The sequence below is a fragment of the Marmota flaviventris genome, chromosome 2, assembly GCF_047511675.1.
Source record: "Marmota flaviventris isolate mMarFla1 chromosome 2, mMarFla1.hap1, whole genome shotgun sequence".
Taxonomy (NCBI): Eukaryota; Metazoa; Chordata; class Mammalia; order Rodentia; family Sciuridae; genus Marmota; species Marmota flaviventris.
In genome coordinates, this window is record NC_092499.1 from 26,688,813 (window position 1) to 26,712,734 (window position 23,922).

At 43.2% G+C, this 23,922-nt stretch overlaps 2 protein-coding genes across 2 annotated transcripts in view; one reads left to right on the forward strand and one right to left on the reverse strand.

The window, feature by feature from the left end:
- The window catches only part of Lrrc74a (leucine rich repeat containing 74A), a 37,437-nt gene extending 35,255 nt beyond the window's left edge, over nucleotides 1-2,182 (reverse strand). The window contains exon 1 of the mRNA XM_071607643.1: nucleotides 2,110-2,182. The gene's annotated coding sequence lies outside the window, so the exon portion shown is untranslated. The remainder of the gene's footprint in view (nucleotides 1-2,109) is intronic.
- On the forward strand, nucleotides 2,028-23,523 carry Angel1 (angel homolog 1). Its single transcript, XM_027931605.3, has 10 exons — nucleotides 2,028-2,149; nucleotides 4,990-5,565; nucleotides 6,365-6,591; nucleotides 7,019-7,088; nucleotides 7,692-8,125; nucleotides 10,475-10,598; nucleotides 10,896-11,006; nucleotides 19,699-19,768; nucleotides 20,291-20,454; nucleotides 21,403-23,523. The coding sequence occupies exons 1-10, from the start codon at nucleotides 2,086-2,088 to the stop codon at nucleotides 21,561-21,563; spliced, it is 2,001 nt and encodes a 666-aa protein (XP_027787406.2). The 5' UTR covers nucleotides 2,028-2,085; the 3' UTR covers nucleotides 21,564-23,523.
- The last annotated feature ends 399 nt before the right edge of the window (nucleotides 23,524-23,922 follow it).

Consider the following 23,922-nt stretch of genomic DNA (forward strand, 5'->3'; position numbering starts at 1 on the left):
TTCCCTGGGCCAAGTCCTTGGAATCTTCAGTTACTAGTTTGCTTAGCAATGCCATATTGCAATTTGGAGGGCAGGAGCCTTATTTCGGCCAGGGATTGTAGAAGACCCTACGTTTACAGTGGCCAGTGCTGGTTTCTGTCCAAGTTCAAACAACATAACACTGAACACTGAGAGCTACCCTGGGTCAGCCATGAAAACGAAACTAAGGATTAAGAGGTTAGGTTATCTGAGAGGTCCCTGGGTAAAATGTGGCAGAACTAGGATCTGGGCTCTAATTCCGAAGCTTGTGATTCTCATGTCACCCTACACTTTCCAACATAATTGATTAGGGTCAGGAAACAAAAATAAAAGAAGCCTTTGAAGGAACAAGTCATCAGGCAGCTTGCTATGGTATACCTACTATGCATCAAGCTGCCCCCGCTGAGGCTAGCTACTTTAGCACAAGTTCCCAGTCTGTACCACGGAATGACAGTGTTTTAAAGGGCTTCATCCCAGACATGTAAAAGCAGAACTCTAGGAGGAGGGCCTAGAAATCTGCATTTTAGAACATCTCCCATTTAGAACCATTAATTCACAAAATGATACACATAGTTTCCAGGTAAGTACTTTTGAGTTAAGATCTGATTTGGAACTTGGACTTCTTGGTAACTATTGGTACAAAAATGGAAGAAGGGTACAGAGGGTTTACTTAAGCCAGGAGAAAGGAAGTCATGACCTGGGGGTTCCTTAGATAGAGCTCACATTTGTGTGTTGCTTTTATTTATTTATTTATTTTGGGGGTGGGGGAGGATTGAACCCAGGGGTGCTTTTACAGCTAAGCTACATCCTCAGTCCTTTTTATTTTGAGACAAGTTCTCGCTAAGTTGCTGAGGGTCTCACTCAATTGCTGAGACTGGTCTTAAACTTGCGATCCCCCTGCCTCAATCCCTGGAGTCACCACGATTACAGCCTTCAGATTGAGGCCTCTGGTTCATCTCAAAGGGTGCCAGCTGAAGGCAGGCATTGCTACAGCTGGAGCTAAGGGTATGCGTGGGGGAAGGCCAAGCTACTGACTCTCTCCTCCTTCCTTCTCTTAGCCCTTCAGTGTTATGATGTACCCAGCGGGTCCAGGATCTGGTGACTCGCCAGAGGGCATCCCTGAACAACCGAGGCTCCAACCACAAATTGGAAATCGCACAGCTCAGACAATGGGTACCGAAAGTGGGTGTATCATATAGTCCTTTCTTCTTCCGGGCGTGGTTGGGGCAGAAGACTGAGGGTGAGGGATTGGGAAGAAACACCCAGGGCTCTGTGCAGCACAGAATCCATGGAAGAACTGGCCTTCATTTGGTGGTGTGTGTGGGGGGGGTACACTTCGCTCCATCATCTGTCTTCACCAAGTGCCTGGAATGGTATTAGGCACCAGAGAGACACCTTGGGTAAGCAAGCACCAGTTACACTTGGTCTCTGGCCTGTGGATCCCTTTCTTTCCTTCCTCCCTCCCTTCTTCCACCCACCTTTATCAATGAGGACCCCCCTCCCCCTTTCTTCAAGATTAGGGACAAGAAGGTCCATTTGGAACAGGCAGGAAGGAGATAAAAATCTCTCGGTTTTTATTTAGAAACCTCAACTGGGGAAGTCAGTAAAGGCAGGAAGGGGTGGAGGGAAAACGGGAAAAGCTGGCTCCCTCTCTTCTCTGGGCTGAGAGCCTGATTATAGAAATTGGGGTTATAGGAGCCTCAGAGAAAATCCAGCTCTCCGTATCACAGATGAGGGAACTGAAGGGCAGAAAGGGCATATAGTGGCCCCAAGGTAGACACCTAATTAGTGGCAGAAGTAGGAGTTAAAGTATGGCCTCTGAAAGACAGTCCTAGCTAGGCACTCATTCCAACCCCCAGACCCGCAGGCGCGTCGCCACGGAGCCCGCTCCCCCTCGCCCCGCCCCTCCCCTGCCGGCGCACTGCGGCTGCGCTGCCAATAAAGTTGTTGATGCGGGCGGCGCACACGTGGGCCGGCTGGGGCGGGGCCTGGCGGCGCGGGGCGGGGCGAGCCGAGCTGAGGAAGACCCCGCGGGCGGCGGCAAGGAGGGCGGCGCGGGGGCCGGCCATGATCGCGTCGTGCCTGTGTTACCTGCTGCTGCCGGCCGCGCGCCTCTTCCGCGCCCTCTCAGGTACCGGCCCCACGTCTGACGGGCGGGAGCCTGGACCCGGCCTTTCTCTGCGGGACCCGGGGCGGCGTGAGGAGCGCCGGGCCTCCGGCCACGGTCCTCCGGCAGCGCCAAGGTGTGGGGAGGCGGTCCTTGACCCGCCCCCGGCCCGACCTGGCCCCACGAGGCTTGGCCTGGCCGAGCCGGCGACTCTCGTGGGCGGCCCTTCCAGCCTGAGGCTGGTGACGTCGGGCTACAGTTAACGTGGACGCGGGCTGGGGAAAGGGCCGCCCTCGCTGTCCGTGGGGTGGAGGTTCTGGGGCCGGCTCAGCCGCCGCCCCGGGGTCGGGAGGGTGGCAGCCCGGCCCAGGCGAGTGCCCGAATTCTCTGCCGGTAGAGGCGGGGCGGCCCGGGGCTCGGTGGGCTCGAATCCTGGAGGCACCTGTCTTCACCTGCTCACTTCACCGCCGACGCTCAGCTCCCTGTGCTCGCTCAGCGGAGTCTGGTGGAAAAACGGACGCCCAGAAGCCAGAGACACATTTAAACCCCAGCTCTGGAGCATTCTTCCCGGGGACTTAGAGATGTGGTGGGATGGGGCAATGCCCCATGGATGCTTTAGAGAGAAGAGGGAGGGTTATTCCTTCACTTTTTCATAATCTGCTTCTGCGCCCCATTCCTGGTCTTTGAAATTCCAGAGACTTATGCGACCCTCAGTTCCTCTCTGAGATCACATAGAACTCCCAGACTCTTCTGCAGTGTAGGGGCGACAGGACCAAGAAGTATTAAGTCATGAGTCCAATTGCATTGTGTGCTTTTTGTTTCTGGAGCTCTACACAATGTTTGTGTGTGTAATAATACATTTCATGTTAAAATATATATAAATGTGTGTGTGTATTTCTATGGTCTCTGCCACTGGAATACAAGTTTCAGGATGCAGGACTATGTCCATTTTGCTCATTATATCTAGTGCTAACACCCTGCCTGGTGTATGGTAGGTATTCAGTGAATTCAGGAATTTTCCTGTCTTGTGTGTCCTTACTTCTCTGGAATGGGAAATTCTACAGAAGCCATTGTTTTCAGAGAACTAAGCATATGTTGTTGTAGTGTCTGGGAGTTTGTCCAATGTCCAGGAGAGCAGTTTTAGTAACATATGCTAGCCCAGAGGTTTCCAGAACAGTAGAGTTCTAGGGATCTCAGAGAAGGCCCCCCCACCCACACATTAAACTTCCACTTTATAATAACTTTGTGTATTTGGTTTTTAAATGAGATTTAAAAAATTATTCTGCTTCTTAGAAAGAAACCTCAAACAACAAAATCTACTCAATTTGAAAACTAGTAACCTTATGCATATAAACCAAGAACCTTTGCCATCTGCTATACACAGAGTTGTTTCAAGGGACAGATAATTAGCAAGTCTCCGAGATTATAAAGCCCAGCAATGCAGCTCACAGATTTAGAGCAGATTTCGCAGCACTCTTGGCATTTGGAGTGAATCTGTCCGCGCATTGTAGGACATTCAACATCCCTGTTCTCTAGCACTGGCTGCCAGTAGCACTACCACCATGTGACAACCACAGTATCTCCCGATATTGCTAAATGTCACCTGTGTGCAAAATCCCCCTTTCCAACCTCCTACTGGGGTTAAAAGTCACTGGTTTAGAGTGGTATAATAAATTCACATAAGTGAGACATTGGAACTGTTGGTGTTTTTCTTTTAAAAATTGCCAATAAAGTCAATCTTTAGTGACAGTGGGTAATCATTGTGCATGGTACTTGTCTTATGCTGTAAATTAGTGATTCAGGGTGGACTGAGAGTATTTGTCAACACCAAAACACTGCAATGGGGGATTTGAAGCTCGAATTTTAAAGATTCTCTAACCTGCTTTCTTTTCTTTCTTTCTTTTTTTTTAAAATATTTTTTTAGTTGTTGGACCTTTATTTTATTTACTTATATGTGGTGTTGAGAATCGAACCCAGTGCCTCACCCAAATGAAGCAAGTGTTCTTTCACTGAGCCACAATTCCAGACCCATCTTATCTGCTTTCTTATATGTTGGCTGTTATTTGTAGCTGCTGTAGCAGAGAGATGACAGCTGTCTCTTAACTGTCAGTTGTTAGCACCTTTTAATTTGCAGCCTCTGATATGTTGTGGAATGGGAAAGCAGATAATGAAATTTGTGAAAATTTTATGAGTACAATAAATAGCTTTGAGAAGAGGCCCAAGGGTGTTAGTAAAGAAAGAAGTTGTATAGATTTTAAGACTGTTCGCTTTAGGGCTTTTTATTTTGAAATGCCTTAATAGATTAGGGATTTATAGAGCTAAAAAAATCCTCATGGAGATTAGATAATCTGAACTTCTCTTGTTCCCATTTTATAGTTATGAGTAAGTCCTTAGACTAGGGGCATTGTCCAAGTTTAGTTAGTTTTGTTAATTTTGGTGCTAGACCATAACCCACAGTTCTGTTTCATGGTCATGTATTAGTTCTAATATAATGTGGTTTTTGGAACCAGAGAGTTTATATTAATAGCAACCAACCTTCAGATAAAAGGGATGTGGTTATGTGTACCTATCTGTGCCCTAGATTATGTGGGACAGGTATTCTTTCACTCATGCACTGAAATTTATCAGATCCCTACCATGTAAATTAAGTCATGTTAAAGCACTTATAACAGTACCTGGTGCATAGTAAGCACTTTGCTCTGGTGATGGTATTCCAGGAATTAGGATGGGCAGGCTTGATGATGGTGTAATGGTGAGCAAGGTGGCCATGATTCTTGCTAGTATGGGGATTACATTCCTACTGTGAGAAGAGCGTGGGTTGGGTGATGCTGTCTTATAACCTGATGTTTTGGCTTTCCTCCTAGATGCTTTCTTTACATGTCGAAAAAATGCCCTCCTGGAGAAGAGCTCGTCCCCCCAGGTAGAGGGTGACTTTGCCATGGCCCCTCGGGGCCCTGACCAGGAGGAGTGTGAGGGCCTGCTGCAGCAGTGGCGAGAAGAAGGGTCGAGCCAGGTGCTCTCTACTTCGAGTGAGGGTCCCCTTGCAGATAAGGGATTAGCCCAGAGCAGCCTGGCACTCCTGATGGATAATCCTGGAGAACAGGATGCTGCTTCAGAGGACAAGTGGTCCAGCAGGCAGCTGAGTGATCTGCGGGCAGCGGAGAACCTGGATGAGCTTTTCCCTGAGGTGCTAGGAGAGGAGCCGCTACCAGAGGTCCAGGGTCCCTTGTGGGCAGCTGTCCCTGTGCAGACAGGCCCCCAGTATGCAGACTGTGCTGTTCTCCCAATGGGTGCCCTGGCTGCAGAGCAGTGGGAAGAGGACCCTGCCATGGTGGCTTGGAGCATAGCACCAGAGCCTATGCCCCAGGAAGAGAATCCCATCTGGCCCTTTGAAGGCCTGGGGCAGTTGCAGCCTCCTCCAATGGAAATACCATATCACGGTGAGTTGGGCAAACTAAAATTGAGTGAGCCAGGGGAGTGGCTTGGCTTGGGGAAGGTTCTTGGTGGGAACGCCACCACTGCTGCTTTCTGTCTCTGAGAATTTTTTGGTGTCAGATCTAGAGAGGTCTTGCAGATGATCTTTTCCAGCCCCCTGGACTTACTGATGAAATAACCACAGTGCATAGAGGGAGTGGGCCATGTCACACAGCCAGCTAGTGGGAGAACTGAGGACTGATGCTAGTTCTGGTTTTCCACTCTTTCTACAGAGGTGACTTAGGGGCTTTCTGAGAAGTCTCAGGGCCTCCACTCCTTGCCTTAGCCTAGTTACATTTTGAGAGTCCATTAAAATGTGAAGAAAAGCTCTGTGGCTCAAATAGTTTTGAAATCTCCCAGCTGCCCCATGCTACAAAGGAGCAGAGGTTGAAAAAGCCCCAAGACTGGAATTACTCCAGAAGTGTCTTTAATCTCAGGTGACTATAAACTACAACCAGCTGAGTGATTCTCCAGAGACTCCTGAATGGAGCCAAAATGAGAGCCAAGTATTTTTTGAGCATCTACTGGGTGCTAGGTAGTGGGGATGCAGTTGTGAACAGGTCAAGATTGCTCTTGGCTTTGTGGGGCTTGCCCTCTAGTCTACAGAATGTCCTTAGGGCTGTCTAAATCACAACAGAGAGGGATAGTGACAGGAGCAATGGAACAAAGAACTTGAGGCATAATATTACAGGTCAGGAGTGGAGGAGACGGGGCCTATGGGTAACCTGTACTCGTTGTGAACTCTTCTCACCAACCCCTCTGCAGAAATCTTGTGGCGAGAATGGGAGGATTTCTCTACCCAGCCAGATGCTCAGGGCCTGGAGGCAGGGGATGGCCCTCAGTTCCAGTTCACTCTGATGTCGTACAACATTCTGGCCCAGGATCTCATGCAGCAGAGCTTAGAGCTGTATCTGCATTGCCATCCGGACATCCTCAATTGGAACTATCGCTTTGCAAACCTCATGCAGGAATTCCAGCACTGGGACCCTGATGTGAGTGAAAAGGGGAAAGTGCCATTTTGCATTGGTGCTAGACTTGGACTGTTTCCCGATGCTCTTAGAGAATGAATTCACATCCATAGTGATTACAGCCCCCTCTAGCTCTAGAGCTTGCCTGCTTAGAGTCTTTTGAGTTTTTGAAAGATCCTAAGACACTCTCGAGGTATATGTTTTCCAGCACCTTTATGCAGGGAGGGAAACAGGAATTCAAGGAGCAGGAAAATCTAGTGCACCTGTCTGGCCTCCTCAGTTTAAATCTGCGCCTGTTCTTATTGATGGTGACTGGGAATTCAGTCCTGTGGGCAGTTTCATTGTGACCCTACCTGAGATCCATAGTAGTTTCCTGTTTGGGAGCCTGCTAGGGAATGGGAGTCACATTCCAGAACTCTGGAGTGATTGGTTTCCTTTGTTATTTTCCCAGATCCTGTGTCTTCAGGAAGTCCAGGAAGATCATTACTGGGAGCAGCTGGAGCCCTCTCTGCGAATGATGGGTACTGCAGATTGCTGTCATATTTGCCAGCTTTTCTTCCTCCAGCCTTACCTACTCTCCTGAAACCCACATCATTTTCTTGTGTCTTGATTAGCCCCCAGTCTCACCTGTGAGCTAGCACTTTCCACACGTGGGTGAGAAAGAAAGCAGAGTTCTACAGTTTTTAAGCAGTTCTGACATATTGCCGTTTAACCCTTGAAGTAACCAATCCTGTGAGGCTGAATGTTTATATTCCCATTTTATAGTTGAGAGAACTGGGATTCTGAAAGTTTTGTGTGACTTGCTCAAAATCACAAAACTACAATGTTAGTAGGTTGTGGAGCTAGGACTCCAACTTGTCTGACTCCAGATTCTTTGTTCTTCCTGTTATGTTCTATTGCTTCATACCTTTCCCTCCCTCCTTTCCTTTCTAGCCCTTCAGACATCTGGTTACAGCTGTAAGGGAATCTCTGCAGGACCAAGGAGGTGTCAAGGACAAGGACTCCCCTTATTGAGCAGCAGGAACAGTGCCTTAGGGACACACCCCTGATCTGCTGCCGCTGGTTGGAAGGGGTTCAGGCTTCAGGGACTCTGACCGATGTCCTTGGTGGGATTTTCCTTGTAGGCTTTACCTGTTTCTACAAGAGGAGGACCGGGTGTAAAACGGATGGCTGTGCTGTCTGCTACAAGCCCACCAGATTCCGTCTGCTCTGTGCCAGCCCTGTGGAGTACTTCCGGCCTGGCTTGGAGCTCCTCAATCGGGACAATGTGGGCTTAGTGTTGCTGCTACAGCCACTAGTCCCAGAAGGCTTGGGGCAGGTCTCAGTGGCTCCTCTGTGCGTGGCAAATACTCATGTCCTGTACAACCCACGCCGGGGTGATGTCAAGCTGGCCCAGATGGCCATTCTCCTGGCTGAAGTGGACAAGGTGGCCAGGTTGTCAGATGGCAGCCACTGCCCTATCATCCTGTGTGGGGACCTGAATTCTGTCCCTGATTCACCTCTCTACAACTTCATCAGGGACGGAGAGCTCCAGTACAGTGGGATGCCGGCCTGGAAGGTGAAATGGGGGAGGCCACTCAGGCAGGGGGGAGGGAACATGGTCTAGGGAGAGATTTGGGTGTTGGTGTCAAGTGCTGCTTCTGTGGTAGGGTCAGGGTTACACTTATTCTGGCTCCCTCCTGCCTTTTCTCCTTACGTTGATTAGCTTATGCTCAAACTAGAAGTTGGAAACTCACAAGTACCTTTGCGTATTGAAAACCTTTCAGTTTTTTTATGTATTTTTTAATTCACAAGTAATACATAAGTACATTTTTGCAAGAATTCAAACATAAGGCAGAAGCTCCCTTTATTACCTAAATTCCCTACCCTCCCTCAAATACTGACTGTTCTAAATTTGGTGGTGGTCTTTCAGATTGGTTCCTATCTATTTATGTTGATATCTGTTTCTATGATATTATAATCACAACTTACATTTATTAAGCACTTAGCCTGTGCCATGTGCTATTTTAAGCACTTTACATGCATTAACTCATTAATTTTCAATATTTCTATCATTGCTTTCATTTTATAAATGAGGAAAACTAAGGCCCAAGAGAAGTAATTTGCTTTTGGTTATTCAGGTAATCAGTGGTAGAGCCAGGGTTTGTACCGAAGGAGCTCTGGCCCCAGAGCTTTGGCCCTCTATGACTCTGCTGTGATTGCTTGTAACAGCCAATGTGTGATATACACATCTGTGATGTTATATTGTAATTGATGATATAGTATTGTGTGTTTCATTTGTAGCTTCGTTTTTTGTTTTCAGTCAATAATTTGCATATGAATCTCTCTCATAACTCCACCCCCTGCACTCCCTGGTGTTGGGGGTCAAATCTAGGCTCTTGCACATGCTAGTTAAACATTCTACCACTGAGCTACATCCCCAGCCCTTTATTTTATTTCGAGAAAAGGTCTTGCTAAATTGGCCTGGCTGGCCTTGAATTTGAGATTCTCTTGCCTCAGCCTCCTGAGTAGCTGGGATTTCAGGTTTTTGCCATGTGCCTGACTTTATACCTTTTAGCTGCTGAATATTGATAGCATATATGGTTCATAGTTTTCTCAGCTTGTGCTGATTTCTTTATTCTGTTTTGTTATTGGTTAGCTTTTGGCAAAGCACAGTGGAGAAAAGACACAAAATAATTAGATTATTGCTGAGCACTTGGGCTTTTATTTTAATAAGGTTATTCAAGTGCCAGCAATGTTCTAGTTGCCCAGAGAAGGCCATTATCTTTCTGTAAAGAAGCCGTAATCAAGGAGCTCAGGGAACAGGAGAAAGAATTTGCTGAGTGCCGACCACATGACAGGCACTGAGGTGTAGTAGATTTGCTTTGAAGCCAGACAATCTTGAGTTCAAATCCCTGCTCTGCCTCCTTGGGCAGGTCACTTAAGTCTTACTTTCATCTGTACATTAGGTATATAATGGGACCTACATCAGAGATGTGGGATTTTTTTTTTAATAGATTAAATAAAATAATGCATGTAAAGTGTTTTCTAGTTTGTGGTTTAAGGGAAGCAGTCAGTAATTGGTAGTTATTTTATTAGATTTTTAATTGTTTATGGTATTTTACAGTAAAGGATGTTGAACCCAAGAGAGTTATAACTAACTTGTCCAAAATCACAGCTCTTAAATGGCCATTAAATTTCAGATGATAAATTTCAGATGACGTTTTACTTCAGATGACATATTGAAATTTATGCCCTTTAAGGGCAGAAGGATTGTATCTGTCACATTTATCCCTAGCATTTAGCTAGTGTCTTGCACATAGTTGGCATTCAAATATTTGTTATTGTTAAATGAAATAAAGGGCATTTTGCTACACATGTTGGAGATGTACAGATGACTGATGTTGCCGAATGTTTCCCCCACTACGTTCTGTCCGTTCCCAGGCTGCTCAATGGCTTTGACCGAGGATGGTGACATAGATACGGTAAAGTGCTTTGGTGCATTTCCCATTTGGTTTGACCCTGTGGTTTCTCAATAGTAGGCTCAAGATATTAGACCTTGATCCAGAAGATCCAAAGGTCAGGATAAACCTCTTCCCAACTTAAGTTAAAGTGCCTGAGAATTGGCTTTCCCTGTGTAGAACTGTATAGATTTTTCTAAGATGAAACTTAGAACCACATGCTTATAACTTTAATTCACATATCTCACCCTCTCACTTCCCCTTCCTGTTTCATGGACATAGCAGTGTTTCTAGTGAAAAAGCAATATTTTAAACTGTTTTTAACTTTCCCCTGAGACTTAAGTGGGTTGCTTATTCCATGTGTGTAGTGTGTGATTGTGTGTATTTGTTCACATGTCCAAAACATGGACTGTTATTTCCTTTTTCTGTCTTGGTTTCCTCATTCCCATCTTGCTCTTTCCTTATAGGTATCTGGACAGGAAGACTTCTCCCATCAGCTTTACCAGAGGAAGCTGCAGGTCCCACTGTGGCCCAGCTCCCTAGGCATCACTGATTGCTGTCAGTATGTCACCTGTCACCCCAAGAGATCAGGTAAGCACATGGCACATTCTTGGTTGGCTTCGTCTTCGTGACCATTTTGGGAGAAAGCTTATTTCTCAATGATGAGAAAGTATAGTCTCAATTCTTTTAGCAAGTTCCTGTGTTTTTCTCACTGTCCTCCATATGGCCACCCAGTGAAATGAACAATTTGAAATCAGAGCTAGTGGAAAGTCTTCTGGTCTTCAGCACAGACTTCCTCTGGAAGCTGGAAGCTTCTTGGTTCAAAGGAGGTCTCAGCATGTTGCTCCTTTTCCTTTCTTTCACCGTATGGCTTTTCCTGGTTTACAGAGAGACGTAAATATGGCCGAGACTTCCTGTTACGTTTCCGCTTCTGTAACATCGCTTGTCAGCGACCAGTAGGACTGGTTCTCATGGAAGGAGTGACAGACACTAAGCCAGGTAATGGAACTAACCCTGATTTCTTTGTCCTCTTCCTTCCTCCCTCCTGACTCTTGTCAGTTCTGTGGTTTTCTAGTCTTTTCTAAATATGATTCTTAGAGATCAGCTTCTGGAAGTAAGTCTACAAGAAGGAAATGGAGTTGAGTTCATTGGTCGTATGCATTTATGGAAGTGTAGTGTGTTAAGAGCACTGGACCAGGAATCAAGAGGTGTGGGTTCTTACTAGCTCTAAGAGCCTAAGTAAACCTTATCATCTTTTGAGACTTGAGTTGCTAATAACTAGCATGTATACAGTGTTTCTAGGGGAAAAGACATCAGAAATCATAAGGTGACAGTGGACCTGGTTGTAATAAACAGTTGTTCCTGTGGAGAACTTCCAGATTGAATGTAGCAGAGTATACATGACATTCTTGCCTTCTTTTCTCTGGAGCCACTTCAAAGCACAAAGAGGATGGGAAAAAAATGCAAACTCCATATTTGACAAAAGTAGGAGATCTGAAGATATCTGAAACCATGAGCCATGATTTAGGTGGAATGGCTGCAAGAAATACCTGAACGTTGTTCCAGGGTTGCTGGAGGAAGTATGGAGAGACTCTTCTCTTGGGGCTGAATGGATCTCAGACAGAATCAGCAGAGTAAATTTCCTCAAGGTGAGGAATATACCTTAAGGCACAAAACCCAAATCCTGCGTTTTTGCAACAAGAATAAAATGCATTGATAGTGTGTGATAGGAAAATCCCTGGGCTGTTTAAGAGGCAGTGGAGGAAGGATCCATCAAAGAACCAAACCATATTTGCATTAAGCAGTCTGTTCAAGTGGTGGAAGGGTAATGAGATACTTACAGAGCTGCATATCTCTTTGGGGAGACATAAAGATTTAAAGTCCTCACACAATACTGCATCATGCAAATTCCTGTTGGAGTACATAACCAGTCCTTCCTTTGTATAAACTCCATTCAGATAGCTAGTGCAAAAGAATCTACGCTAATTCCAAGCCCGGCTTGCCTAAAACAGTGTGGGATCTGCACTAAATTACTATAAGAAAAAAAGAAGGAATGGAAAACCAAAGCAGATAAAGAATGCTTCAAAAAATAAAAGAAGAAAAGGGGAAAAAAGAGGACACTTCAAAGATAAAAATTGCTGCCATGAAGCATGGGAAATTATAATATTTTCCCATGAATTAAAAAAAATAAGGCAATCACGTTTATATAAGAAGACCAGAAAATCAAGTAACTGCTTTTTTTTTTTTTTTGTGGGTGCTGGGGATTGAATTTAGGGCTTTGTGCATGAGAAAGTGACTGCTTTTTATGAAATAAATACAGGCATGTGGCAAAAAATCAGATGATTTTTTTTTTCTTTATGGCACTGGGGATTAAAACAAATGCTTATCCACTGAACTGCATAGCCAGCCCAAAATGTCAGAAGATGAAACACAAGTTTTGGAGCATGGAAAAGAAGTAGAATAAAACAAAACATTACATAGAATGAAGCCAAAGTTGGATGAAGCACAAGGAAGAATAGATACTCTGAAAATGAAGCAAGAGACAGAGGCCAGGAACTCAAAATAAATAAAACTAGCAAAAAAGAAAAGGAAGCATAAAAAGGATTTATATACTCTATGTGCATATATGATTACATGACCTCTGTAATTCTACATCATGTACAACCAGAAGAATGAGACATTATAATGCTTTTATGTATGGTATCTACTGTCATTTATTCAGTCTGCTATCATGTATAACTAATTAGAACAAATAAAAAAAATTACAAGAAAGGATTTATAGAGAAAATGACAGTAGTAAAAGATAAGATTCAATGTATGCATAACTGGAGTCCACAAAGAAGGAAACCAATATAATAACCTCAGAGTACTATTTATTCTAGGAAGTCTTTCCCCAAAATGAAAAGATACGACTCTTCAGATTCAGAGGACATATCATGTTTCAGTAAAAAATCATGTAGGAGAGTCAATACCAAGACATCATAGTGAAGTTACTAGAAGTCAAAGAATCCTTTGGGCAGTTGAACCAAAAGATTGTGCTATTATTATGTATAACCATAATCAGATTGGCTCTAGATTTCTTTTTTTTTTTTTAAACTTATCTTTATTTTGTTCATTTACTTTTGTGTGGTGCTGAGGATCAAACCCAGTGCCTCACTCGCGAGAGGCAAGCGCTTTACCTTGAGCCACACCCCAGCCACCTGGCTCCAGATTTCTTAATGTCAACATTCAACTTTGGAAAACTAGGCTTCAAGAAAAAAAGGTTTAGCTCAAGATTTGATAACCACCAACAGTGCTTGAAGAAGAAATTAGTAGAGAAGTATAGACAACCAGACAAGGGCTAGGAAACTATAGTGAAAGGTCTAGTGGTGAGTGATGAATTTGTTTTTCTTGTAGTTAATTTGAATTGGCATTTTCCACCCACAGAGCTTTGAACATTTCAGTGGCTCAGGGTTTTTTTTTGTTGTTGTTGTTTCAATTGCAAAGCTTTAGTATTATTATAACTGTGGCAAGAGCAAGAGCAGTAGTAGTACAGTGATTGCCACCATGCATTGAATGACCAACATGTACCAGGAAACAAGATAAGTGCTTGTATCACTCAGGCTCAGCGAGGAGAGCTGTGGCTCATGTGTTTAGACCTCAAAATTCTATAGTTGAACAATAACAGAATCCTACATAGGTAATTTTATAATAAGTTGTTTAAAAAAAAAATCAGTGCTGTACTTGAAAGAAGCATAAAATAGCATTTAAATTTAATAACGAAGCTAAACTAAGGACCTTTAAACTACATACTGACAATCACTTTGTAAGTAGAGAAGAATCACTCAACAGTAGGGGAATATCTAGTTCAATAACAGTGCAAAATAACATAGTATTTTCACAATTGAAATTAAATTTGGATAAACGCATGGATCTGCCATGTGCCCTTCCATTTGTTCATTGCTCCCACCTAGGGCTGAACAGGCTGCTGATGAATCTTTCACATTCCAAATCTAAAAAGCTCACCATTTTTAGGCCTCGAGGGCGAAAATTTAAGTGGAGTACAGGGAGATAAGTGTTTCAGTTCATTTTTTTCGGGAGAATCTGTTTAGATATGCCAACAAATACTATTCCAGTTCAGTACCAGTTATCTAACCCACCTTATATCAAAACGTGCCCACTTGACTGTGACTTCAGTGGAGCCTCTGAATGCTAAAGGAAACGCAGTGGTGGTAGTAATGGTCTGATTTTCCCCTAAGCTGACATTGTATTGCACTGGAGCGTTCCACATCACTCAGGTTGTGTAATACAAAACATTGTGATTCTCACTCTTTCCAACTCCCTTTGTGAAAAAATAGTTCATAAATAGGGTACTTACGTCCTTCTTGTTAATATTTTCAATTATTGAGCTGGGAGTGTGGCTCAGTGGTAGAGCACTTGCCTAGCATGTGCAGGGCCCCGGTTCGATTCTCAGCTCCACATAAAAATAAATAAATAAAGGTATCGTGCCCAACTACAACTAAAAATAAATATTAAAAATATTTTCAATTATTAATGATTTCTTTTTTACTGTATAATTCTGAAAGACACAGTCTTAGTCCATTTAGGCTGTTGTAAAAAATATCATAAACAGGGTAGCTTTTAAACAACAGAATTTTATTTTTCACAATTCTGAAGGTTGGAAATTCCAGGATCAGGTACTGGCAGATGTGTTGTCTGGTGAGGACCCACTTCCCAGTTCATTTATGGCATCTTTTCACTGTGTCCTCACATAATAGAAGGGACTAGGATTCTCTCTTGGGCATCTTTTGTAAAGGTATTAATCCCACTCTTATCCATACTCATGACCTAATCACCTCCCAGGGGTGCCGCCGCCTCATACCATCACTTACACGGGGGCTAGGATTTTCAACATATGAATTTGTGTGGGGAGGACACACTAACAGTATAGCAGATACTGAAAAGGGATCACTGTTTTCTTTCTAATCTTTGCACTGAATCTTGGGGCTTTGGGTCTTAAACTAAGTAAGAGGAAAGTATGTTCCCAAGTTGTGCATTGTAGAAAAAATAATTGCTAATAAGTGTGACTTTCGTAAATCACTAGTTAACATGTTGACCAGAGGTTACATAGAAACCTACCTGGCTATCTGGTTAGCTTTCTAAGTAGGAAAATTTCTGTCCAGCTTCTCCACTCATCCATGTGGTCCTCTTCCCAAATACTTGCAGAACTTGCTTGCTTGACTCCTGCCTATGCTGAATGGACCCTGGCAAGATGTTGAGACAGGATGCTTTTGTAGAGGTAGCTATACCTCATGTGACCTGGAGGGGCAGGTGGGAGCCTTCATTTCTGTGGCACTGAAAGAACAATGCTGTTTGTACACAGTACTGTGTGCAGAGGCAGAACCTGGTATTGAGGGGAAACCACCTTTAAGATTCTGATGGTCACTGTGATTTTTCTTGCATATTGTAATGGCAAAGGATGTAGCTCAAAATGGAAACATTAGTGTTATGAAAGTTATGCTCCAAATAACATCACATCAACAATCACAAAGTGAAACTGTAGGTATAACAAGGAATAAACAGAAAATAAGTAGTAGGTTTAATCCATCTCTCTCAGTCTCCAATAGATCTAGTGAATAAAAGGTAACTAAGAGGGCTAGAGTTGTAGCTCAGTGGTAGAGCACTTGCCTAGCATGTGTGAGGCCCTGGGTTCGATTCTCAGCACCACATATAAATAAATGAATAAAATAAACATCAACATCTAAAAAAATTTTTTTAAAAAAAGGTAACTAAGAATATAAAAGAGGGCTGGGGATGTGGCTCAAGCAGTAATGTGCTCGCCTGGCATGCGCAGGGCGCTGGGTTCGATCCTTAGCCCCACATAAAAATAAAATAAAGACGTTGTGTCCACCGAAAACTAAAAAATAAAAAAAAATTCTCTCTCTCTCTCTCAAAAAAAAAAAAAAAAAAGAATATTAAAAAAAACTAAGTACGATGTTGTATGGTAAACCTTTATTGATTCATATCAAATTCTAAACATTGAAGCAAAGAAGACTTTAAAAAAATCATTGGGAAATTTCTTAGAATTGACCATAACTTTGACAACAAAGCACGTGTAGTAAAAATAGAATTTAAAAACATGAAAGAAAACAGTATGCTCTAGACATTTAAAAAACTTTAAGGTTGAGGTTGGGGCTGTAGCTCAGTGGGAAAGTGGTTGCCTCACATGTGCGAGGCCCTGGGTTTGATCCTCAGCACCACTTAAATAAACAAATAAAATAAGGCATTCTGTCTATCTACTACTACAGTAAATAAATAAACAACAAATAAATAGTGTGTTCATCTTCAACCAAAAAAATATTCAAAAAACAAACTTTAAGGTTAAAGAGGAAATTTAAAGTGAAACTGTAGGATATTAAGAAAATATATTTGTGGGATATACCTAAAACAGTGTTTTATTGAAAAATTCATAGAATAATTGTCAAAATTCAACATCAATTCTACATACTTAAAAAAATAAGAATATTAAATAAGGAAACAATGGATGATTCCTTATACTGTTGATAGGTTATCTCAACTCCAAAAATCAGCATCTTGCTTAAATAGTATTCCTGTTAAAGTTAGGAACAAGACAAGGACATCCACTATCATTATTTATTTGTGTTTGGAGATAACAGAATTAGAAGTATAGAATATAGAAATAGAAGAAAAAAATACAAAGGTAAAAATGGAAAGGAGAGGGCAGATTATTATGTGCGTTGGGAGATTATTATGTGTTATATAACTGGTGATCTAAGAAAACCAGCTAAGAACACCATTAGTATTAAGATGATTTTAGAAAGTAGGTGCAAAGTTAATATGTAGAAATCAGTAGTATTCTCATGTAAAAATGCTGATTGATTTATTAAAAAATATAAAGAAAATAAGACCCTATTTGTAATAGCAACAAAAAAATATAGAAATGAATTTGACAGGAAAAATGTAACGTATGAAAAGGAACATTTCCTTTCATCTAAATTATCGAATTTATTGGCATGAAGTTGTCTATAACATTCCCTTATTCTTTTTGTTAAAACAGCTTTATTGAGATGAAATTTATATTTTATAAAATCCACCCATTTAAAAAGCATAGTTCAGTGACCCTTAGTATATTCAGAGTTGTATACCCATCACCACGATCTAATTTTAGAACATTGTCAACATCCACAAAGACGAGTTAGCAGTCACTCTTCAGTCACCCCCTCCAAGTCAAAAATCAAGTGAACATCAATATGGGTTTCTGGACTCTCAATTCTATTCCATTCTCTGTTCTGTATCTTTATCTGGGTATTATGCTGTCTTTGATTACTATAGTTTTGTATACTTTCAAACTGGGAAAGTCCTTTTTGTTGTTTTTCAAGATTATTTTGACTGCTTTTGCCCTCTGCATTTCCATATGAGTTTTAGGATCAGCTTAACCAAATTCTGTAAAATGGGCTATGGATGGGGCTCACTTGGTAGAGTGCTTGCCTAGCATGTGTGAGGCGTTGGGTTCCATCTCTGGCACCACATACAATAAACAAATAAAGGTATTGTGTCCATCTACAACTACAAAAATATATATTTTTTTAAATTCTGTAAAACCAGTTTGGATTTGATAGGGATCTACAAATCCATGTATCAGTTTGGGAGGTATTGCCATTTTACAGTGTTGTCTATGAACAATGAACCTGAGAAAAATTTCCATTTATTTAGATCTTTAATTTCCATGTTTTATGATTTTGGGTGTGCAAGTCTTATTTTGTTTCTGTTAAATTTTATTTTAATTACTTTATTCTTTTCAATGATATTATAAATTGAATTATTTTCTTAATTTCATGTTTAGATTAGTTCATTGCTAGCGTATAGAAATATGATATTTTGTATGTTGCTCTTGTATTCTCCAATTTTGCTGTACTCATTTATTGATTCTAATAGTTTTTAGTGGATATCTCCACTTAATACTAAAATCTCCACTAGGATTTTCTCTCTATATAAGATCATGTCATCTTATAAATAGAAATAATATTATTTTTATTCCAATATGGATGCCTTTTATTTTTCTTCCATAACTACCCAATGAGAACTTTGGTTACACTGTTGGCTAGAAGTGGTGAGAACAGATACCCTTGTCTTGTTCTTGATCTTAGAGGTAAAACTTTCAGTCTGTCACCAGCAAGTATGATGTTTGCTGTGGTTTTTAATAGATTCCCTTAAGGTTGAGGAAGTTCTCTTCTATTCCTAGTTTGTTGAGTGTTTTTAAATCATCAGAGGTTGTTGTATTTTGTTAAATGTCTTTTCTGAGTCTGTCGAGATAATCATGTTTTTTTGTCTTTACTAATAGGTTGCATTATGTTAATTGACCTTACATTATTGGAATAAATCCTGTATTGTCACAGTGTATTATACAAATTGTTTTTATATTTTGCTGAATTTGATTTGTTAGTATTTTATTGAATACTACCATATCTGTGTTCATAAGGGATATTAGCCTGTAGTTTTTTTTGTGATATGGGAATAATACTGACCTCATGGAAAGAATCGGCAAGGGTTCCCTTCTCCTATGTTCTGAAAGGTTGGTGGATGATTTGTATAAATTCTTCTTTAAATTTTTGGTAGAATTCATTAGTAAAGCCATCCAAGACTGAGTGTTTCTTTGTGGGAAGTTTTAAAATTACTGATCGAACTCTTTACTTGTTACAGGCCTAGTCAGATATTTTGTTTCTTTTTAAGTCAGTTTATATAGTTTACGTCTTTCTAGGAATTTGCTCATTTTATCTAACTTATCTAATTTATTTGCTTACAGTTGTTTATAATATTTGCTTATGGAGTTTTTAAAATTTTGTTTTCTGTTTTTGTCCTGTGTCATTAGTAGTAATGTCCCCTCTTTCATTCCTGATTATAGTAATTTGAGTGTTCTTTTTTCTCAGCAGTCCTGGTAAGGGTTTGTCATTGTTGATCTTCGATATCTATTAATGGCATTAGGATCTGTGATTATGTCCCTCTTTCTTTCCTCATAATTGATAATTTATATCTTTTTTCTTTAAATGAATATATGGTGATATTATATGTACATGTGTGTATTTATGCATGTATACATATCTACATATGTATATAGATAACACACAATGCTATGTGATAGAAAATCTCTAGAGAAATACATTATGAGTTTGGTAACCTTGGTCGCCTCTGGAGAGGGGAATTGAGTGGTAAGAAGTAAGAGGAAGCATCACTGATTTTTTTTTTTCCTCCCCACATTTTGATTTTTGTACCATGTGACTCTATGATCCATTCTTTTTTATAAATTGAATTAAATTTTTTTTAGAATGCTGAGCCAAGGAATGCAATGTCTCTGTTAGAGGCCTGAGGTTCTTGACCTTGGCTCATTATTTTCTTCCTCTCTTCACTGTTCTTCTTTCCCTTTCCCCTTCTAGATCCTTCTAGAGCAATCTAGACAAGGATCTAAGAGTGATTTCAAGGGACTGGGGTGTGGCTCAGAGGTATAGCGCTCGCCTAGCATTCGTGAGTCACTGGGTTCAATCCTCAGCACCATATAAATGTAAAATAAAGACATTGTGTCCACTTAAAACTTAAAAATAAATATTAAAAAAAAAAGTGATTTCAAGGTGGAAAGCTATGACCCTACTTCACTGACTGAGAATGATAAAAGCTTTCTCTCTCTGGTCTTCTACAGAGCGACCTGCTGGTTGGGCCGAGTCTGTCCTTGAGGAAGACACATCTGAGCTTGAGCCTGTCTTCCCCAGGTAAACTTCCCTCCAGCTCTCTTCAGCTTTTATTCAGCCCCTTCCTAGGTGTGGAAGAGGGATTCCATTGGCTATCCTGAGGCTGATTTGGGAAGCAATTTTTACTAAGCTCTTGCTCTTCTCCCAAGAAGATCATGGAGAGAGTGTATGGATATGCAGAACTCAGAGGAGCCCACTCTTATTTTTGCAGACAGAAAGCACATGAATGTCTTCCTAGGCAGGTAAAGCCTCTTAGAGAGCTTGGTGGCTCATGGACAGGGGCACTTTGGGTATACTTTATCAGGTGGCAAGTGGAAAATGCAGATTTTAAGGGTTAAGGGTCTCAGTATCAATGTGTCTGTTTCTGGGCTAATTTTAGCTAAGTCTGCCCATCTTGTATTAGCATGGAAAGGTATTTGGTGAGATTGAATCATTAGGATTATCCCTTAAAAACAAAAAAAGCTTTATCAAACACAGAGAGAAAGTGATCTGGGGAAATTTTAATGGTTTCTGTTGACTGACATCTCCCCTCTATTCCTATAGGGTTGTAGGCACCATCCAGCACTGCCTCCACCTGACCTCAGTCTATACCCATTTCCTGCCCCAGCATGGCCGTCCAGAGGTCACCACGATGCCCTTAGGTCTTGGAACAACAGTGGATTACATCTTTTTCTCAGCTGAGTCCTGCGAGAATGGGAACAGAACTGGTAAGTCTGGGGGATCCAAGGTTCTGAGAAGCTACCTCCAGGGTCCTGGGGATCTGCTGATAATAAGCCAGGCATTTGGTGGCATAACTTAGGCTGCTGGGACATGATTAGCAGAGGAGCAGGTTCTGTACCAACCTTGGTGCTGGCTGCTGCCCTCATTCTTCCTGTAGGCTCCCTCCCTGCCTTCTCCATTTATCCTTCCAGCATCAGAGAGAGGTGAGTGAAACAGGCACTCTCTACCCCTATTTTAGGGGTAAAAATAGAGTACTAGGAGTGATTGGACTTGTTTGGGTGGGAATGTGGGGGACACAACTAAATGAGGCCCTGTTTTCTCTCTTCATCTCATACCAGTAGTCACAGGGAGGAGTTTACCAACGTCATGCCTATTTTGTTTAAAATGTAGTTTTTAGAGTGTTAGAATCAATTGTTTATGTTTAAAAGTCAGATTTTATATAGAAAGTCTGGATTTTTTGGGGGGGCGGGTACCAGGGATTGAACTCAGGGGCACTTGACCACTGAGTCACATCCCCAACCCTATTTTGTATTTTATTTAGAGACAGGATCTCACTGAGTTGCTCAGCGCCTTGCTTTTGCTGAGGCTGGTTTTGAACTCATGGCCCTCCTGCCTCAGCCTCCTGAGCCACTGGGATTACAGGCGTGTGTCAGCGTATCTAGCAAAAGTTTGGATTTTTTTGCTTCTCTTGGAAGCAAAACTGTACCTGGGCTATGGTCCTGTTTGCCATAGGCCCTGGCACCCACCTGTCTTCTCATTGATATTACCACAGGGGGGCATCTCTGAGGAAATGAGGCCTCAGAGCCAGAAGCTGTAGGAGGTGGGACACAGCCATAGGGATGTGGCCCACAGAGGCTTGGTTCCTGGAGGGCCTGTCGTGCTCCCCAGGAGTGGCTGTGGCTGCTCTACCCACTGAGTTCTACTTTGTGTCCCAGGTGATAGGCTGGATCGAGATGGAACTCTCAAGCTCCTGGGCCGCCTCTCCCTCCTCTCTGAAGAGATTCTGTGGGCCGCCAACGGCTTGCCCAACCCCTTCTGCTCTTCAGATCATCTCTGCCTGCTGGCCAGCTTTGGCATGGAAGTCACCGCCCCGTGACGGCCCCCAGGGGAAGAGAGCTTCTCTTCCGGAAGACCTCAGTGACCAGCGACTGTGGAAATGCCCTGTGCTGTGGAAACTTATGTCCCTCCCCCTCATTCCCTCCTGCCCGTGGTTAGACTTTCTCCAGGCCTGTCCACGTTTTCTGCCTGTGGTCCCTGCCCTGCCCCAACCTCTTCCTAATCCTTTGCCACATACTCAGTGGCCCTGGGAGAGGCAGAAGCGGTGGGGGGGTCCCCCTTCCTTCCATGTACCCAGCGCTCCCCCTTGATTTTTAATTACCAGGGTTGTGGGAGCTATTGATCTCATTGGTTATTTGCTTTTAGGCCGTTTCTTGGTGGTACCTTCTGACCTGACCTTCTCCCTGCCTTCCTGACCCCTGGGCCTAACCCTCTTGCAAGGCATGCACACATGTGACGTGTATATGATACATGTGCCCCCTTGGGGTGGGACTGCCCAGCACGGCCATGCCTGCCTCTGCCCGGTCCACTTTCCACATGGGGCTGGGTGCCCAAGGGCAGGTTGAGAGCTGGGTGCTGCCAGGTGGCAGCAGGGCTGTGGGCTTTCCCTCTTGTGACCCTCTTGAGTTTCGTCAGTTCTTTATCTTGCCAGCCAGGGCCTACTTGCAGTCTAGGCTCTGGGAACAAATGGGCCCCACAGCCTGCAGCAGCAGATGGAGGGGGATGTACCACCTACCCAGTGGGCCCTGAGCCTTCAGCCCAGAGGTCCCAGCAGGCTGGCCATGATTGCTCTAGGGCTTGTCCCTTTCCCAGGCTGCCCTGAGACAGGCAGAAGTTTGAAATCTTATGTGGGGTTCAGTGGGCTGGGTGTGGTGTGAAGTTTAAAACTTTCTAAGAATGGGGAGAAAGAACCTTTAGGAAACTGCTGCTCAGTGGACTCGACAGAATTGGGCATAGGAGGGAGTCACAGCCGGGGAGAGTAGGTGGGCTCTGCAGCCGCCTTAACCAGCACCCAAGACCTAGTGGGCTTGTTCTCTCCTCTACACCCACAAGCAATTGTCTGTTTCTTTTTTCCCACAGTTTTTTTTACTTTTTGCTGCCTCCTCTTTTCCCATTCCCTTCCACTTTCTCTCTAGAAAAGCCTGCTGTTTCGCACAGGCCAATTTGTCTCAGCAAAAAGATGGCTTTGGGCCAACCTGGTCCAAGAACGCAGGGCGGCCATGCTTGAGGATTTGCTCTGTCCAGCATCCCTCAATGCACAGTGTCTGTGCTTTCCCTCCGTAGCACAGGGTACCGTGGCCCACCCAGGGACCCCAGCCCACTCTGTGTCACCTGCATGCCTTACTTTTTCATGTCTGGGGTGTGTCCTAGGGTGTTCCTGGGCCACCTCCTCCCAATTCCCTGAACTCCAGAGCAATAGCTGGCCCTTGTCACTGTGACTTGCTGTTGCTCCACTTAGCCTCCAGAAAGAGACTGAAGGGACTAGCCAAGAGGCTTGCGTTAGGGACAGTGGTGGGCCAGAAGTTGATATTCTTTTCTTTTTTGAAAGCCAAAGACCTAGCTCCAATTCTGCTACTGCATTCCTGGTTATAAGCTTTCATGTCTAAGTTCTGAAATTTTTCCTTTTTTATGTTTGTGTATTTTAAAGCTTTGTTTCCTGGGTACCAGGCACGTGCCTGTCTGAGCCCCAGGCCTGCCTGCCCATCATTAACTCTGTCTGTCCTTGGGCACCGCTTGAGGTGGTGTCAAGACAGTTCCCTGTTTGTTCCTAGGATGAGAGCCCATCAGTGTTCTCTTCTGCCAGGAAATGCAGGTTAGAAATGGCTAAAGACAGCAGAGGCCGGAGTTGACAGGTTATCCTTTCTTTGTTTTCTTATTTGTTTCTGTTTTAGAGATGAAATGGGGGGTGGTGGTGGTTAAATGGTCATTTAAACTTCATTCTGCAGTCTGCAGAACTGGGGCAACTTTTTCCAAATAAAGGTTTACCTTTTACCTCCCTATTGTTGGTCTTTTTATTAGGACCCTGAAGGGCCTGGGGTCTTGAGATAGGTCATGGAGGATGAGGTGGACACAAAGGAAGAGACTGTGGAGCTTCTGATCCTGGGGTGGGGTTTCAAGACCAAATCCAAAAAGAGGAATTTCTTGTAATTTGCATTTGTTAACCTCCTACTTCCCCGGCCTGGGAGGAAGACAGGCTTGAGCAAACCCTCCGCCAGCCTTTCTTCCTGGTGAGAAGAAAAAGCTCTGTCTGGGCTGCTGTATGCTCACCTCATCTCCTGTCCCTTGCCTCCCCATGGGCCACACCTCATGTAAAGGAGGGCCTGTGCCCAAAGCAGGAAAGACATGTTTTCTTGGTCAGAGCTGCGGCAGCTGTGAGAAGCATGAGGCACGTGGCAGAT

Excerpts from the sequence above, each read along its gene's own strand:
- Angel1 (XM_027931605.3), top strand. The coding sequence starts at position 2,086 with ATGATCGCGTCGTGCCTGTGTTACCTGCTGCTGCCGGCCGCGCGCCTC. Across the intron at positions 2,150-4,989 it reads CCTCTTCCGCGCCCTCTCAG|ATGCTTTCTTTACATGTCGA; the intron begins GTACCGGCCCCA and ends CTTTCCTCCTAG. Across the intron at positions 5,566-6,364 it reads AATGGAAATACCATATCACG|AAATCTTGTGGCGAGAATGG; the intron begins GTGAGTTGGGCA and ends ACCCCTCTGCAG.